The 14790-nt window shown below is 63.0% G+C and overlaps 7 protein-coding genes across 7 annotated transcripts; 5 read left to right on the top strand and 2 right to left on the bottom strand.

Annotated features, from left to right (window-relative positions):
* Nucleotides 1-192: 192 nt before the first annotated feature.
* On the bottom strand, nucleotides 193-2213 carry ERG4 (delta(24(24(1)))-sterol reductase; the record flags this gene model as incomplete). Its single annotated transcript, XM_076648375.1, has 9 exons — nucleotides 193-214; nucleotides 277-463; nucleotides 559-734; nucleotides 802-956; nucleotides 1012-1028; nucleotides 1093-1120; nucleotides 1188-1727; nucleotides 1786-1877; nucleotides 1952-2213. The coding sequence occupies 9 exons, from the start codon at nucleotides 2211-2213 to the stop codon at nucleotides 193-195; spliced, it is 1479 nt and encodes a 492-aa protein (XP_076506064.1).
* A 628-nt stretch (nucleotides 2214-2841) lies between these two features.
* On the top strand, nucleotides 2842-3700 carry JCM10292_005768 (SDR family oxidoreductase; the record flags this gene model as incomplete). Its single annotated transcript, XM_076648374.1, has 3 exons — nucleotides 2842-2866; nucleotides 2925-3167; nucleotides 3231-3700. 3 exons carry the CDS (start codon nucleotides 2842-2844, stop codon nucleotides 3698-3700), a joined length of 738 nt encoding a protein of 245 aa, XP_076506063.1.
* Nucleotides 3701-4799: 1099 nt separating this feature from the next.
* Nucleotides 4800-5667, top strand: JCM10292_005767 (uncharacterized protein; the record flags this gene model as incomplete). The annotated part of the gene is made up of 3 exons (XM_076648373.1): nucleotides 4800-4824; nucleotides 4884-5126; nucleotides 5201-5667. 3 exons carry the CDS (start codon nucleotides 4800-4802, stop codon nucleotides 5665-5667), a joined length of 735 nt encoding a protein of 244 aa, XP_076506062.1.
* Nucleotides 5668-6734: 1067 nt separating this feature from the next.
* On the top strand, nucleotides 6735-8078 carry JCM10292_005766 (uncharacterized protein; the record flags this gene model as incomplete). The annotated part of the gene is made up of 5 exons (XM_076648372.1): nucleotides 6735-6894; nucleotides 6955-7200; nucleotides 7267-7423; nucleotides 7504-7880; nucleotides 8005-8078. 5 exons carry the CDS (start codon nucleotides 6735-6737, stop codon nucleotides 8076-8078), a joined length of 1014 nt encoding a protein of 337 aa, XP_076506061.1.
* Nucleotides 8079-8865: 787 nt separating this feature from the next.
* Nucleotides 8866-10183, top strand: JCM10292_005765 (uncharacterized protein; the record flags this gene model as incomplete). The annotated part of the gene is made up of 5 exons (XM_076648371.1): nucleotides 8866-8998; nucleotides 9071-9275; nucleotides 9354-9554; nucleotides 9624-10012; nucleotides 10116-10183. The coding sequence occupies 5 exons, from the start codon at nucleotides 8866-8868 to the stop codon at nucleotides 10181-10183; spliced, it is 996 nt and encodes a 331-aa protein (XP_076506060.1).
* Nucleotides 10184-10571: 388 nt separating this feature from the next.
* MRPL4 (mitochondrial 54S ribosomal protein uL29m MRPL4) lies at nucleotides 10572-11347 on the bottom strand (the record flags this gene model as incomplete). The annotated part of the gene is made up of 3 exons (XM_076648370.1): nucleotides 10572-10724; nucleotides 10807-10976; nucleotides 11041-11347. 3 exons carry the CDS (start codon nucleotides 11345-11347, stop codon nucleotides 10572-10574), a joined length of 630 nt encoding a protein of 209 aa, XP_076506059.1.
* A 307-nt stretch (nucleotides 11348-11654) lies between these two features.
* Nucleotides 11655-14520, top strand: LAP2 (bifunctional aminopeptidase/epoxide hydrolase; the record flags this gene model as incomplete). Its single annotated transcript, XM_076648369.1, has 13 exons — nucleotides 11655-11687; nucleotides 11751-11879; nucleotides 11945-12570; nucleotides 12632-12715; nucleotides 12773-12794; nucleotides 12852-13131; nucleotides 13239-13358; nucleotides 13433-13505; nucleotides 13576-13636; nucleotides 13731-13769; nucleotides 13852-14112; nucleotides 14214-14305; nucleotides 14379-14520. The coding sequence occupies 13 exons, from the start codon at nucleotides 11655-11657 to the stop codon at nucleotides 14518-14520; spliced, it is 1962 nt and encodes a 653-aa protein (XP_076506058.1).
* Between the last annotated feature and the right edge of the window lie 270 nt (nucleotides 14521-14790).

Below are 14790 nucleotides of genomic sequence, written 5' to 3'. Positions count from 1 at the left end.
GCTCTCTCTGCCACGGACAAGCCTTTGCTTCACCTCGCTTGGCCTCGGGCGAGGCACCGAACAGAGCACAGTAGACAGTTTTGCAGGGCATGCAGACTCGATGCGGGAATACGGGTCGTCGTCCAACTCGAGAGAGTGAGGGGTATCGTGTGAGAGGGATGAAGCGGCGTCTCTCTTGGGCGTTGCGCTCCTTCAAAGGACATACGGGATGTAGCTGCATCTCGAGAGCGTCAGTTCGAGACGGCGGAACGACGGCAGTCGAGCGCAAAGACGCACGAATACGGCACCATCTCCTTGTACCTCTTCCAGTCGTCGCCGTACTTGCGCGAGCACTTGACCTCGTCGCGCGCGTTGCGGTGCAGCAGCATCGTGCAGTGGAAGAACGGGTAGTAGTACGGGATCACAGAGTTGGTCCCGGACGACAGGCCCCAGATCAGCGCCTGGATCCAGTCCGAGATGTAGTCTGTCGCGCACAGCGAAGCGTCAGCACGATGCGGCAAGCCGCGCGCCCAGGACATCCTCCGCGATTCAATACCGCGGCCAGCGACGCCGACTCACTCGGCTTGCGCAGGTACGCCCAGCACCCGTCGATGAGGAGCTCGCCGCTCTTGGTCTTGAACGTCTTGGGATTGTCGAGCTCGGCCCACGGCAGCTGCGGGAACGTGTACCGCTTGATGTACGTGCCCGTCTTGAGCGCCTTGAAGTGCGACTTCTGCGCCATCGAGATGTCCATCCTGCGGTCCGGTCCAGTTCGCGGGCGGGTCAGTGAGACTCAGGGGCTGGCCGTCGCAGGAAACGTACAGGCACTGCGCGAGCGTGAGGAGCGCAAAGAGGAAGACGAGGACGGGCGTCGGGTACGTGTACTCGGCCGGGTCGTGCGTCGCCATGTAGATCGCGGCGTAGGCGTACGAGAAGGGCACGCCGGCGAGGTTCCAGTACGAGAGGAGCCAGCCGAACTGGACGCGCCGAGTGTCAGACGTGACGAAATCTGGAGAGTGGCGCAGAGCATACCTTCTCGTAGTTCATGTCTGTTGAGTGAGGGAGAACTCGGTGAGCAGAAGCGATGGGCAAGTCGAGCGAGAACAGGCTCACCCCAGGTTTGCGGAATGTACTGCTCGCCCTGCGCATCGCATCGCATCGACTCGTCAGCCCTGGGACACAGCCTCTCCGGAGCAGACCGTGCTCACCTTTGCGCACGCGTTGAGGTAGAGACCGGTGCCGTACGCGAACAGCCACAGGTTCCCGCTCACGTGGCCGTAGTCCTGGTACTGCTTGGCGACGGCGCCAAAGGCGAGCGCCGAGAGGATGGTCCAGCTGACGCGGATCTCGCAAAACATCTTGATGTCGACGATGCCGACGCGCGGGTTGAGCGTCGAGCCCATGAAATAGTCGTACACGAGGTTGCCGCTCATGCGGTACCGCTCGCCCGTGACGTACGTCGCGGCGGCGAGCGCAAAGCCCGAGATGGACGCGACCGTGAGGAGCGGGCCGTACAGGTCGATGACCTCGGCGAGGTTGAAGACGCCCGTGTAGTGCGCCGACGCGACGAGCGCAACGGTCGCGTACAGCGAAGTGTAGGCGTTGCAGTAGTAGTCGAGCGTCTTGCCGCCCGCGTGCGAGAGCGGGAGGCCCTTCTGCCAGACGCCGGGCATGACGAAGGCGAGGAGGAACTGGCCGCCGACGAAGGTGAGGTAGACCGCCCAAGCCCGCTTGGTCGGCATGGCGTGCTGTTGGCGATGATTGTATCAGCGCTACCCCCCGGAAACAGACAGCGGCTGCACGCACCTCCCAGACGAGGCTAGCGACATGCTGAATGAAGTCGATCCAGCCGCCAGCGCTGGTCAGCGACAGCGGCTGCTCGGGCGTTGCGAGCTTGCCTGTGCAGGGCGAATGACGCGCGAATTAGCGTGCTCCTACGTGGAGACGGCGAGCTGAGGGAGGGAGGACGGACCGTCGTGAAAGTACAAGCAGACGTAGAGGTAGTAGAAGAGGAGCGGGAAGCCCGTCATCATGGCGAAGGTGCCGACGGCCCCACCGAACTCGAGCTCATCTTCCTTGGCATGCGGATCGACCGCTGCAGGTGGTTCGGCTTTGGATGCCGTTGAAGCACGAGGAGGTGAAGCCGGGGCGGCAGGGGCAGCGGGCTGCTGGTGCTGCTGCTGCTGGGCCTGAGCCTTTGTGCGGCTGCGCAGGGTGCGTCCGCTGTCTGCCATCTGTCTCTGCGGGCGAGTTGGAGGGGAAGGCGGACCCGAGCCAGCTTCCGCTCGCTCGACGCGACCGACGCCGCAGCCTCGACACAGTCTAGCTCCGTCGAGTGCAGCCTGGCTCGACGCTTGCCACTGCTTCGAGGCGCAAGTCCTCGCTCGATTGCAGCGGACTCACTCGCGCATGGCACCTTCCGCGCCCTCGCTTTGCCTGTCGGGGCACGCTTCCGTCCCGCTCCCCTCATCGCTTCGCATTCACCAGATCCCGCTTCTTGCTCCGGCGTGCATTGGCTCCTGGCGCAGGCTCCGGCTCGACCGTCCCGACCCGATCGGGGCCGCGAATCGCTGACACACTACTCCGCTACTCCCGTCTCGCCTCCACTTTCACCTTCTCGTGCCGCTGCCTCCACACCACGAAGCAACACACACCAACGGCCCGACGCCCGAACGGAGCCCTGCGTGCCGGCTTGGTCACCCGCTTCGTCAGGCGCTGCTTGCTCAGCTTGCTTCGGGCGCACCGAGAGATGACACTCCTCGAGGCGCTGCTGCTCTTGCTCTCGTCTGCTTCATCCCCTTTTCCTGAGTCGCTTTGATTCATCTCGACCTTTCCACCTCGACGTTCCACCTTGCCTGAATCATGGCTGCCAAGATCGTTTACGTCGGTGGGTGCTTCCGCTCCCCTCCCTCGTCGGCGCACCCTCGAACTCGCGGCTCGCGCAGTCACTGGCACAAACCGCGGCATCGGCCTCGGTCTCGTCACTGAACTTGTCAAGCGCAAGGACGCTCTCGTCTTCGCAACGGCGCGCAACCCCGACAAGGCGGACGCGTTGCACGCGCTCGCAAAAGAGCACGACAACCTCGAGATTGTCAAGCTCGAGACGACGTCGGAAGCCGAGTCGCAGGCTGCTGCTGCTCTGGTCAAAGAGAAGGCCGGCCGCGTCGACTACCTCATTGCAAACGCCGGTCCGTCTTTTCCCGTCAAGACCACCTCGCCTCGCTGCCCAACCTGACACTCATCTCGCACAGGCGTCGCCAATCTGATCGCCCCGATCCTCGACACGCCCGTGCAAAAGCTGCGCGAGCACTTCGAGGTCAACACGGTCGGCACGCAGCTCACCTTCCAGGCGTTCGCGCCGCTCCTCTTCGCGTCGCCCTCGCCGCACTTCGTCGTCATCTCGACCACGGTCGGCTCGATCGGGATGAAGCTCCCGCTGGCGATGACGGCGTACGGCGCGTCCAAGGCCGCGCTCAACTTCCTCACGGCGCAGGTCGCCGTCGAGCACGGCGACCAGAACAACCTCGCCGCCTACGCCATCAGCCCCGGGCTGGTCGGAACCGACATGGGCAATCAGGCCGTCGCGCACTTTGGCATGGCCGAGGCACCCGTCAAGCTCGAGGAGAGCGTCGCGGGCGTGCTCGGCATCGTCGACAAGGCGACGCGCGAGTCGACTGGTGGACGGTTTCGGGACTACACGGGCGACGAGCTGCAGTGGTAAACCTCTGCGCGATGGAAACTCCTTCTCTCGGGTGCTGCAGTTGCGTAGGCAATCGTCGCAGCGCACCTGGCTGTCATGGGTGCATGGCTCGTTTGCCCTGCTCACGGAATCGCAAAAAGGCGAGAGTCCTCTCGTTTTCCCTTGCATTGTGTCTTCCCTTCGTTTCGTCTGTCGCAACAGTAGCTTTCTCGTTACCGCGAAAGATGAAGTATATGGCCTACGATTTCCGACGCAGCCCGTCGCTTGTTCTCCTTGTCCTTGCCTTGTCCCGAAGTCCTCGTCATCACTGTATCGCACCAGACACTGTGCTGGAGAATGCATCTTGCTGTTCGCGTGTTCACAATTCCCGTGCACGTGCGCATCTGCGAAGGACGAGGACCTGGGCCGCATCATCACTCCGACAGTGTCTGTCTGACGACGACGGCGAGGGCGACGCTTTCTGATCTTTTTAGGCGTCTGCGCACGGCTGTACCCGCTTGTCGACGCGCCGCAGCGTCGCACGAGAAACCGCCGCGATGGCGGGTCGCTTTCGACCGTCATTCCTTGGGTCGTCCGCTTCCCGCACTGTACGCACGCTGGCCTCGCTGGACGCATTCAAGCCTGTGCAGCCCTCAGAATCTCGTGCTCAAGCTGCCGCTCCCTTCGGTCTCGCTCACGAGGGCGTACTGGGTGTTCACCCAGCCGCCTTCGTTCGCCAATAGCTAATCGGGTTCGGCTTCCCATCGATGCCTACATGCTAGTCGGTCTCTGCTCGAGCAGCCTCTGGCGTGCTAACGCACTTTCTTCGATCTCAACCTTGGTCGGTGACCGCATCCTTTCGGTACTTCCGGATGGAGCGGGATCGACTCATCCAGTTCGCACCAACCGCACCTACACGATTTGCCGTTGGCTTTGCCGCCTTGCTAACGCAGGCATGTCTCTGTCGCTTAGGCTGACGCACCTGAGTCGGTCCGCTCTCTACGTGTGGAGGCGTCGTCCGAAGCCCATTTGCTCGTTGTGCTCGTCTGCATTGCTTTGCCGGAGCTTCTGACTTCTTTGCTCTCGCTGCCTCTCCACTGGCCTCTCCACTCACCTCTTTGCCCATCCTTACGCGGGAGATATGACTGCCAAGACCGTCTACTTCGGTGCGCTTGTCCGCATCTTTCTTGCACTCCGCTCACGATTGACCCATTCTCTCACACAGTCACCGGCGCCAACCGTGGCATCGGTCTCGGTCTCGTCACTGAGCTTGTCAAGCGCTCGGACGCACTGGTCTTTGCGACCGCGCGCAGCCCCGAGAACGCGGACGCTCTCAACTCGCTGCGCAAGGAGCACGACAACCTCGAGGTGCTCAAGCTCGAAGCGACATCTGAGGCTGACAACAAGGCTGCGGCGGCGGCGGTCAAGGAGAAGGCTGGCCGTGTTGACTATCTCATTGCCAACGCTGGTGCGTTTCCGCATTGCGAAAGAGTACAACGCGGCGGGCGGCAACGAGCGCATCCTGACGCTTTCTGTGTGCAGGCATTTGCGACGACCTCGCGCCAGTGCTCGGCGCTCGGTTTGAGCAGATGCGCGACCACTTCGAGGTCAACACGCTCGGCCCACAGCTCCTCTTCCAGACGTTTGCGCCCCTCCTCTTCGCTTCCTCTGCGCCACACTTTGTCGCCATCTCGACGACGGTCGGTTCCATCAGCATGAAGCTTCCGATTCCGGCCGCTGCGTACGGAGCGTCGAAGGCCGCGCTCAACTACCTGGTGGCGCAGATCTCGATCCAGCACACGAAGAACAACCTCTGCGCCTACGCCATCAGCCCGGGTCACGTCAACACCGATCTGGGCAACCGCGGTGCGCAGCAATTTGGCCTTGACGAGGCGCCCGTCAAGCTGCACGAGAGCGTTACCGCTGTGCTCGGCATCGTCGACAAGGCGACGGTGGACGCGACCAGCGGGCGCTTCTGGGACTACACGGGTAAGGAGCTGCAGTGGTAGACGGAGCACTCCTTTCTCCTGTGCCTGCGACCAGACATGCGTGAAATGTGGGCAAAAGCGGATCTCGAGATTCAGAGGACGTCGGCTTCATTTGCTTCGTCAGCCGCTCGCAAGAAGAAGACCCTCCTCTGCGATGATGCGCAATCTACACAGACTTTGCCAACAGCGCAAGAGCATGTTCAACACGAGATGCTCCGACCTTCTCATCTCGAGACGACGCAGCAGAAAAGGGCGAAGGCTACGCACACGTCTATTGAGCGCGTCGGCGTCTGCATGTGCTTTTCGCAAAGGCTGTCTTAATCAAGGTCTCGCCAGCGAGACGCGCCGGAAGCGAGTGTCTCCGTCGCGTCGTCGCGCAACGGCTTCGACCCGGCCATCACATCCAGGCTCGCACGACACGCTCGCGTGTGCCCGCTCAGGCGGTTTCGCGGAGTGCTTTCGCTCAGCTGCGCTCCCTGTTGCGCCCTGCACAGTCACCACGTTGCCAAGCGCTTCATCAATTGACAATTCAGCACGCTCCTGCTCGCGTGGTCATTCGCGGTACTCCGAAGAGGCGCGCATGGTTCGCTGACGACTTCGTTATCGCTCGTGTTGTCTGCGACTCTGCGATGCCACTGGCAAAAGACCCGCGGTTTTGCGACGAAGTCAGCGGTTGTGAGGGAGGACTCGTCTCGCGCCGCTCACGATTGCCTCTGAATGAGGGATGGCGTGCTCCGATACATTCGTCTACGTGACCTCGGCGATACCTAGGCGATCGACGAGGCATTGAAGGGTTGATTCGAACTCGACGCTCGTCCTGAGGGCTCGAACAGCTTCACGGAGTTGCAGGAGAAGGCGCCTGCTCCATGGACATGCGGATGCTTGCACGATGTCTGCATGCACAACCGGCGGTATCTTGCCTCCTCTTGCTCCTTCGCCACCTTCTTGCGCTCCTGCTCTCCATTTGCTCCCAGTCGTCCGCCGACCCTCTTGCCGAGCCTCTCACCCTAGTCTATCCTTACTCGCAATAAGCTCGGCAACTCGCGACTCTTCCACTCCATCGCTCGACGTCCGCCGCCCTCGTCACCATGCACGCTTCAACTGCTCTTCTCGTTCTCGCATCATTTGCCGGCGCAGTAGTGGCCACCGGTGGCGGGGGCGGTCCCAGCTACCCTGTCGTCAAGAACGTCGAAGGATACGGCCGCTTCCCCTGCACGGTTCGCAAGCCTGATGGCTCCTGGACCGGAGGTACGTTGCACGACGCATGGCTCAAGACAAGCTCAGCTGACGATCCTGGCTTGCGCACAGACCAGAGGCTGTGTGCAGAGTCGGAGCTCGTCTCGCCGGGCCTCAACAAGTACGACAACTACTACCAGGGCGACGGCCGCAAGCCCGAGGACTCGCAGTGCGTCAAGCAGCACGAGACTGGCGGCTGGTTCTGCGGTATCGCCGGCGCGCAGTGTTCCAAGGACAAGCACTGCGACAACGGCAAGTGCGTCAACGGTCGCTGCCAGGGCGGCTTCACCCAGAGGTGTGGCTCGAGCGACTCAAACTGTAAGCCTGTCTACTCTGCTTTCTGCCCGCGGATTCCTCGTGCTGATGCACATGTTGTCAATACAGGCAGCGGCTACCTCTACTGCACCGACTACTGGGACAGGTGCACCCCGAACGACACGTGCGGCGGCAAGGGCGCATTCTGCAAGGACCCGCGCGCCGTCACGTGGGACTGCGCTGAACACGAGGCGCGCGCGACGTACGACCAATTCTGTGCGAGCGGGTGCGTGAAGCACGGGTTTCCTGCCCATCCACCTGCGGCTTGAATCGTTTCGGGACTGACTCGGGTTTGGACCTGCGCAGCTACTGCCATTATGGCAATGCCGTCTGCTCCGACCGCTACAAGGAGGGCGAAACCTGCACGAGCGACCGTCAGGGCTGTGCCGATGGCCTTCGCTGCAGCGACTCGACGGGCAAGTGCGTGCAGGAGACGCTCCCTTCGCCGCGCGCCCGCACTCGCCGCTCAGTCGACCAGCACAAGCGCGCGCTCTGCCCTGCTGGCCACGCAGCTTGCTCCGTCGACAACAAGGATGCGGCGCCGTCGAAGCGCGACGCCTTCGCGTTCGAGTGCGTCGACGTTTCGAGCAATCTCGAGCAGTGCGGTGCCTGCGCTCTCGACGGCGGCGTCGACTGCACTGCCCTTCCGGGCGTTGCGGCGGTCGGCTGCCAGGCTGGTGTCTGTACGTGAAGAACCGTCGTTACCTCCCTCCATTGCTCATGCTCCGACCTTCGCCTCCCCTTTTTTCTGGCCATCGAGCGCTCTTTCCTGATTCCATACTGACGTTCCTCCTTGCTGTGTTGCAGGCGAGATCTGGTCATGCGAAACTGGCTTCGAGTACAATGCGGTCGACGCAGCGTGCGTTGCCGTCATTGCTTGAGCGCTTCCGCCCTCTCCGCTTTCCCGCCCTCGCAGCTTTCCTTCTTCCGTCGCTCATGGCCGCCTAGTCGTCTTTCTCATGGCCCTCTGTATGCGCCCTGCCCTCGTTGTTTGCCTTTCTCCGCCTCCGTATTACCCGGGCTTTCGCTTCTCTTCCTCCTGCGCATGTCATTCTTACGCATCGGGACACGCAGTGGAGCGCAGTGAGAGCTGTCGAGTACCTGTTACGCTGTTTCTGTTGTGCTGCGCCAGCGCTGAGTGGTTCTGGAACTCATCACTTCCGCTCCTTCTCATGCTCGCCCTTGTGCTCGCCCGAGCGTCGCCGCCCGTCACGCTCGGGTCGCTCGTGACAGAGTGCAACCGCTTTCAGACGGCTGCGGCGTTGCATTGTATCTCCGCAGCTGGCATCACACGGCGCAACGTGGTGCGAGGTCGGCACGAGCGGGGTGGTTGCGCAAGTCGTCGAAATTCGACTGCGCGGCTGACGGGCCCCGGAGCAACCTTCGAGAACGCCGAATGTCGCGTGGCAGATCACAAAGGGATGCAGATGCCGGGCCGAGGTGCTCGCGTAGATCTGTCACTCGACGGATCGCCAAATTCACGCGTCGCGCGCCCGGCGCCAACGGGCGCGAGGTCGACTTCCGCGCGCCGCTTTTGCTGCTCGCTCTCTCTCTCTTCGTCTCGCTGCCGTGCTTTCTTCTCCTACGCTGGTCGTTCGAAGTCGCCTACCTCAGTCCTTCGTTCCTTCGTTTCGTCACTTTCGTTCGGCCTCTCCTTCAATACTCGCCATGCGTTCCACTCTCGCTCTCGCTTCCCTCGCGTCTCTCGCGTCCCTCGCGCTTGCGCAGTCGCCCAGTCCCGCCCGAGGCTACGGCCGCTTCCCCTGCACGCTCGTCAATGGCGACGAGTCTTTCTCTGCCAGTGTGTTCCAACCTCTTTGCCTTCGTCGAAACGCCCTAACTGACTTAGCGCGTCCTCCCTCGCGATCAACAGACCAGGGCGCGTGCGCTGCCGGCGAGCTGATTGCGCCGGGCTCCAACACTGGCAACGACGACGGCACGCAGGGCGACGGCGTCAACCCCGTCAACGCCGAGTGCGTCGAGGAGACGGAGTCCGGCGCCTACTTCTGCGGTATTGCCGGTGCCACCTGCTCGACGAGCGCCAACTGCGACAACGGTATCTGCGTTGACGGTCTCTGGTGCGTCAAGAGGCGGAACTCGCTCTGCACATGGCGCTGTTAGCTGACCTTCCCAATCGTCTTCTTGCAACTTCACAGCCAGGGCGGCTTCACCCAGGGCTGCGGCGGCTCGGACCAGAACTGCCTCGGCTTCCTCTACTGCCTGTCGAACGAGTACGACATCACGGACAGCGACACGTGCGGCGGTCAGGGGGCGTTCTGCCAGGACTACTCGACCGCCCCGCTCGACCTCGAGGCCGAGGAGGCGCAGGCCATCTTCAACCAATTCTGCGAGACTGGGTGAGTCTGTCGCACCGGGTCCGGGCAAGATTGCGAGGAGCTGACAGGGCCCGTCTGCCTCTCTCGCAGGTACTGCAACTTTGGCACGGCCAACTGCGACGTGCACGTCCCGGAGGGCGGCAGCTGCGAGGTCGACCCGCAGTTCGGCTGCGCCGACGGACTCCGCTGCGACGACTCGACCCTCACCTGCGTCGACGCGACCGTCGGGCCCTCGCAGCGCGCGCGCTCGCGTCGCGCGCTGCACCACCGCCGCGCGGCGCTCTGCCCCGCGGGCCACGCCGCGTGCGCGGTCGACGGCGCGGCCGCGACGAGCCGTCAGAGCCCGCGCGGCAAGCGCGCGTTCGAGTGCGTCGACGTGCAGAGCAGCCTTGAGCAGTGCGGCGCGTGCGCGAGCGAGGGCGGCGTCGACTGCACGAGCATCCCCGGCGTTGCCGCCGTCGGCTGCACGGCTGGTGTCTGTACGTTTGCCCTCCTTTCCCTCCGAGCCGCTGGTCCCGACTTGGTCTAGACGGCTTCGCACCTCGTCCTGCGGTCGCTGACCCTGTTCTCTCCACTCTACAGGCGAGATCTGGGCGTGCGAGGACGGCTTCGAGTTCGACGCGTCGGCCGGCGCGTGCATCAAGGCGTGAACGCTCGTCTCGCAGCACTTTCTCTCGTCTTCTCGCCTCCGATTGTCCATATAGCAGCATCATAGATTTCCCTTCCCTCTCCACACTCGTACTGGACTGGCTCCATCCAAAACTCCTCGCCTCGTTGTCTATAGCTACCGCCGTTTCTTGCACTGCGCGGCCGGCTGGTGCCGCCGCTGCACATCGTCTCTTCCTCTCACTCCACTAGTAGATCCCCTTCACCCGCTTACTTCGCCGCTTCTTGATGAAACGACTAGACACGACTACCTGACCGTGTGGCTATCGAGAATCGACTCGGCTGTGGCGAAGAGCGAAAAGAGCGCCTCACTAACGAACGGACGGCCGTGCATTCTGCACAACAGCGTAAAATACAGTGCGACGACCGCATCTACTGCAAGCTCTCCTCCTCGAGCCGCGTCGCCTGCTCGATCTGCTGCGCGCCGGCGAAGTCTCCGCGCTGCCGCAGAATCGCTGCCGCCTCGAGCGCGGCGTGCTTCCGCTCGGCGAGGATCGCCTTGATCCGCGCCATCGACTTCTGGCACTGCAACCGTATGCTGTGTCAATAGCCGTGTGCTTTGCTGGCAGAGGCGAAAAGAATGCGGCGAAGGAAGAGTAGCACGCACCATCCTCAGCTTTTCGGGCACGGCGGTGAAGCCGCTCAAGTCGACGCGGAGGCGGCGGGCCTCCTCGCGCTGCGTGAGGAGCACGTTGCGCTCCCGCAGGAGGACATACCACAGCTCGTGGAGCGAGTTAAACGGGAGCGCGCGCAGTTCAGGCGCGGTCCACGAGCGGCCTGTGGGAAGTGCGGCGAGTCAGAGGGGAGGGACGCCACGAGGCAAAGTGCACGGACGACGCACTCGAGTAGTCGTGGCGCTTGTCGGGGACCTCGAGGGACTGCTGGTCGTGGAAGAAGCGCCAGAGCGGGTGTGCGCTCGTGTCGGTCTCGCCCTGCTTCGGCCAGTGCTTGCGCGGGATGCGCGGGGGCAGGCCGTAGGTAGTCGGGTCGCGCTTGGGGCGGTGCGCGGTGGAGCGAGCGGGGGATGCGGACGAGGACGAGAAGAGTCGGAGGGGAGAGGGAGCGGCGGCGAGCGAGGCGAGGGGCGCGGGTGCACGGGGCGTGCAGGTCCGGGCGAGTGAGCTCAGTGCTGCGCTTGGTCGCTGCATCGCGGGCACGGCGGGGGCGGGGTCGTGCGAACGCAGCGAGGCGATGAACCCGGGCGCAGGCGAGCGCGAGCTTTTGCGAGACACGCCCACTCGCACCCGCCGAGGTGAGTAGAGCGAGTCACTCCGGGCTATTCGAGGTACTCGTACGTGCACTGCATCTGACCAAGCACTCCGGCGAGGCTTTGTCGCTGCGAGCCAACTTGATCTCCGTCGCCCGCGCGGTGGGTGCAGCGCTTGCTCTTCCCGCTCGCACTCGGCTCGAGCAGAGCAGGTCGCAACAGATCCGCACAGTGCACGACCAGTCAGCATGGCGCCCACTGCTCCGCACAACGACCGCGACGTGCGTCCCTCTAATCTCTCCCCACTTGCATCTCGGCACCTGATGAAACGCTTTCCTCTCCAGACGGCGACGCAGAGCAACTACCAGGACGTTGCGACGACGCACCTTCACCTCGACTTGACCGTCGACTGGGCCCAGCGCATCCTCCGCGGCTCCGTCACCCACTCGCTCGCCGTGCACGCAGACTCTGTCGTGCGTATCCTGCTATGAGTCATGCCAGGCTCGTCATGTGTTGATCTTGCTCTCTCCATACGCAGGACAAGGTCGTGTTCGACAGCTCGTACCTCGCCGTCAAGCGTGCGTACCTCGCAACGGCAGAGCGGCCCTCCTCGTCCGACGCATCGGCCGCACAGAAGCACGACGAGCTCCCCATCTCGCTCCCGGCCAAGCGCCACCCCGCCCTCGGCTCGGCACTCTCGATTGCCCTACCGCGCGCGTACACCAAGGGCGAGACGGTCCGTCTTACGATCGAGTATGCGACGACCGACGAATGCACGGCGCTCGGCTGGCTCAACAAAGAGCAGACCGACTCGGGCAAGTACCCGTTCATGTACTCGCAGTGCCAGGCCATCCACGCCCGCTCCCTCGTCCCGTGCCAAGACACGCCCGGCGTCAAAGCCACTTACAGCGCCTCGATCCACTCGCCCCTCCCGATCCTCCTCTCTGCCCTGCGCACCTCGCCGCCGCTCGACGCTCCCTCACCGCCTATCGACGGCACTGTCCACACGTGGGAGTGGGAACAGAAGATTGGAATCCCGAGCTACCTCATCGCCATCGCCGGCGGCGAGCTCGCGTTCAAGGCGCTCGGCGACCGCACGGGTATATGGGCCGAGCCGAGCATGCTCGACAGGGCTGCGTGGGAGTTTGCCGAGGACGCAGAGAAGTGCGGCAGAGAAGTGCGTAGCGCGAGAGGAGCTTCTGGCTGACCAGGCTCGTACGCGCAGGATCGTGTCCATTGCAGAGGACATCTGTGGGCCGTACGTCTGGGGTCGCTACGACGCTCTCGTCCTGCCCAACTCGTTCCCCTAGTGCGTCTCTCGCTCGTCCTCCTATGATCGCTTGTGGCTGACGGGATGCCTCCTCAGCGGTGGCATGGAGAACCCCAACGTACGTTTGCGCTACACATTGTACGGAGTGCCGCCTACTGATCCCTTCCGCGAGCAGATGACCTTTCTCACGCCCGCCCTCATCGTCGGCGACCGCTCGCAGGTTGACGTCCTCGCGCACGAGGCGAGCCACTCGTGGCACGGGAACAATGTCAGCTGCGCCGATTGGAGCGCTTTCTTCTTGAACGAGGGTTGGACAACGTACACGGAGCGCGTAATTGCCCTCCGCTTGCATGGGGAATCGACGCGCGACTTTGAATACGTCCTCGGGCGGAAGGCGCTCTTGGACGATCTGAAGCGGTACGACAACGACAAGATGCGCAAGGCGCAGAAGCTGCGTGCGTGAAACACCGTCACATACGCTACCATCACCCTGGCGACCGAGTTGGCCCGGATCGAGGGAGACCTGCCACGCATACTGACCGAGATCAACCTTCTTCTGCAGACATCCCGTACAAGGATGGCGAGGACCCGGACGACTTCTACTCGGGCGTCGCGTACGAGAAGGGCGCAAACTTCCTCCTCTACCTCGAGCGCGTCGTCGGCGGTCTCGAGGTCTTCAACCGTGCGTGCCCGTTCTCTCTAGCCACTCTTAACACCAGAGTTTGGAGAATGCTGATGGACGAGGATTGCGCACAGCTTACCAGAAGGACTACATCAAGGCATTTACCGGCAAGAGCATCTCGACCTCCGACTGGGAGCGTCACTTCTGGTGCGCACTGCCCGATTTATCCCGCTCTGCTTCGTGACAAGTGTTGATGTGCTTTGTCGCCTGCGTGCAGGGAGTACTGGAACCGGTACCCGGAGAAGGCGCAGAAGCTGCGCGACGAAGTCGACTTTGATGTGCGTCTCGACACTCATGATCGCCTTCACTTCGCTCTTCCGGAATGGTGGGTGTACGATGTGATGGTGTGATGCTGATGACGGCTCGTTACAGGCCTGGCTGAACGGCACTGGCCTCGAGCTCCCCGTCAAGGTGCGCAGCAGTTTCATCCCGTTGTCGCGCAACGTGCGCCCGAGTGGCACACGCTGACTCATTCCGGCCCTGATTTGTACAGATGGAGTACGACACCTCTCTCGCCGATGCCGCCTACGCCCTCGCCCAGCGCTGGTCCGACGCGCGCCGCGCCTCGCTCGCCGACCTCGAGTCGCGCTTCTCGCGCGATGCCGACCTCGGCCAGCTCAGCAGCACGCAGATCATCGTCTTCCTCGAGACGCTCGAGACGTACGACGCGTTCAAGCGCGGCGAGAGCGAGGTCGTCGAGGCGATGGAGAAGGTGTACCGCTTTGGCGCCGAGAGCAAGAACCCCGAGATCCTGGTGCGTGACATTCCCTCACCTGTGCGCAAGCAGCGGTCTGTGGCAGCCGCGAGCGTACGTATCTGAAGGCCGCCACTGCTCACCTGCTGGCTCGATCACAGCTCCGGTGGTTCCTCGTCGCTCTCAAGGGCGGCTTCTACGCCAACGAAGCAGCCGAGTGGGTTCGCCGCCAGGGCCGCATGAAGTACTGCAGGTGCGTCGTACCGTCCGATTGCTGTTCAGCTTTGTGCAGAGAGCGCGGACCGACAAAGCGTGACTTCTTTCAGGCCCATTTACCGCTCGCTCCATACGGTCGACCCCGAGCTTGCCAAGAAGACGTTCCTCGAGTACGGTGTCGGCTTCCTGCACCCGATTGCTCGCACCATGATCGCCAAGGACCTCGGGCTCGAGTCGGCAGACAAGAAGTGAGGTGGCAGATTGTCGGTCGTTCTCTGTTTGTAAGGTCTGCTCAGCATTGCACGGATCCGCACTCCGGCCTTATTTGTCGAGGGAGGTGAGTGTGCTTCGCTGCGAGCGCAGCGGGCACACTTTCCAACTCGCGCGTCCCCTCTCGTTTCCGAGAGCCAATGCAACGACTCCGCCTCAATCTCGCCTCTCGTACGTTCGCCGTCCATGGTAGGAATGCACGGAACCGATGTATAGCATGCGCATGTGTCTAGGCCAAGGTGGATAAAACCG

The sequence above is a fragment of the Rhodotorula paludigena genome (assembly GCF_050403205.1).
Source record: "Rhodotorula paludigena JCM10292 DNA, Rt_paludigena_JCM10292v1_ctg15, whole genome shotgun sequence".
NCBI classification, from domain to species: Eukaryota; Fungi; Basidiomycota; class Microbotryomycetes; order Sporidiobolales; family Sporidiobolaceae; genus Rhodotorula; species Rhodotorula paludigena.
This window is presented reverse-complemented; position numbering and strand designations above follow the sequence as displayed.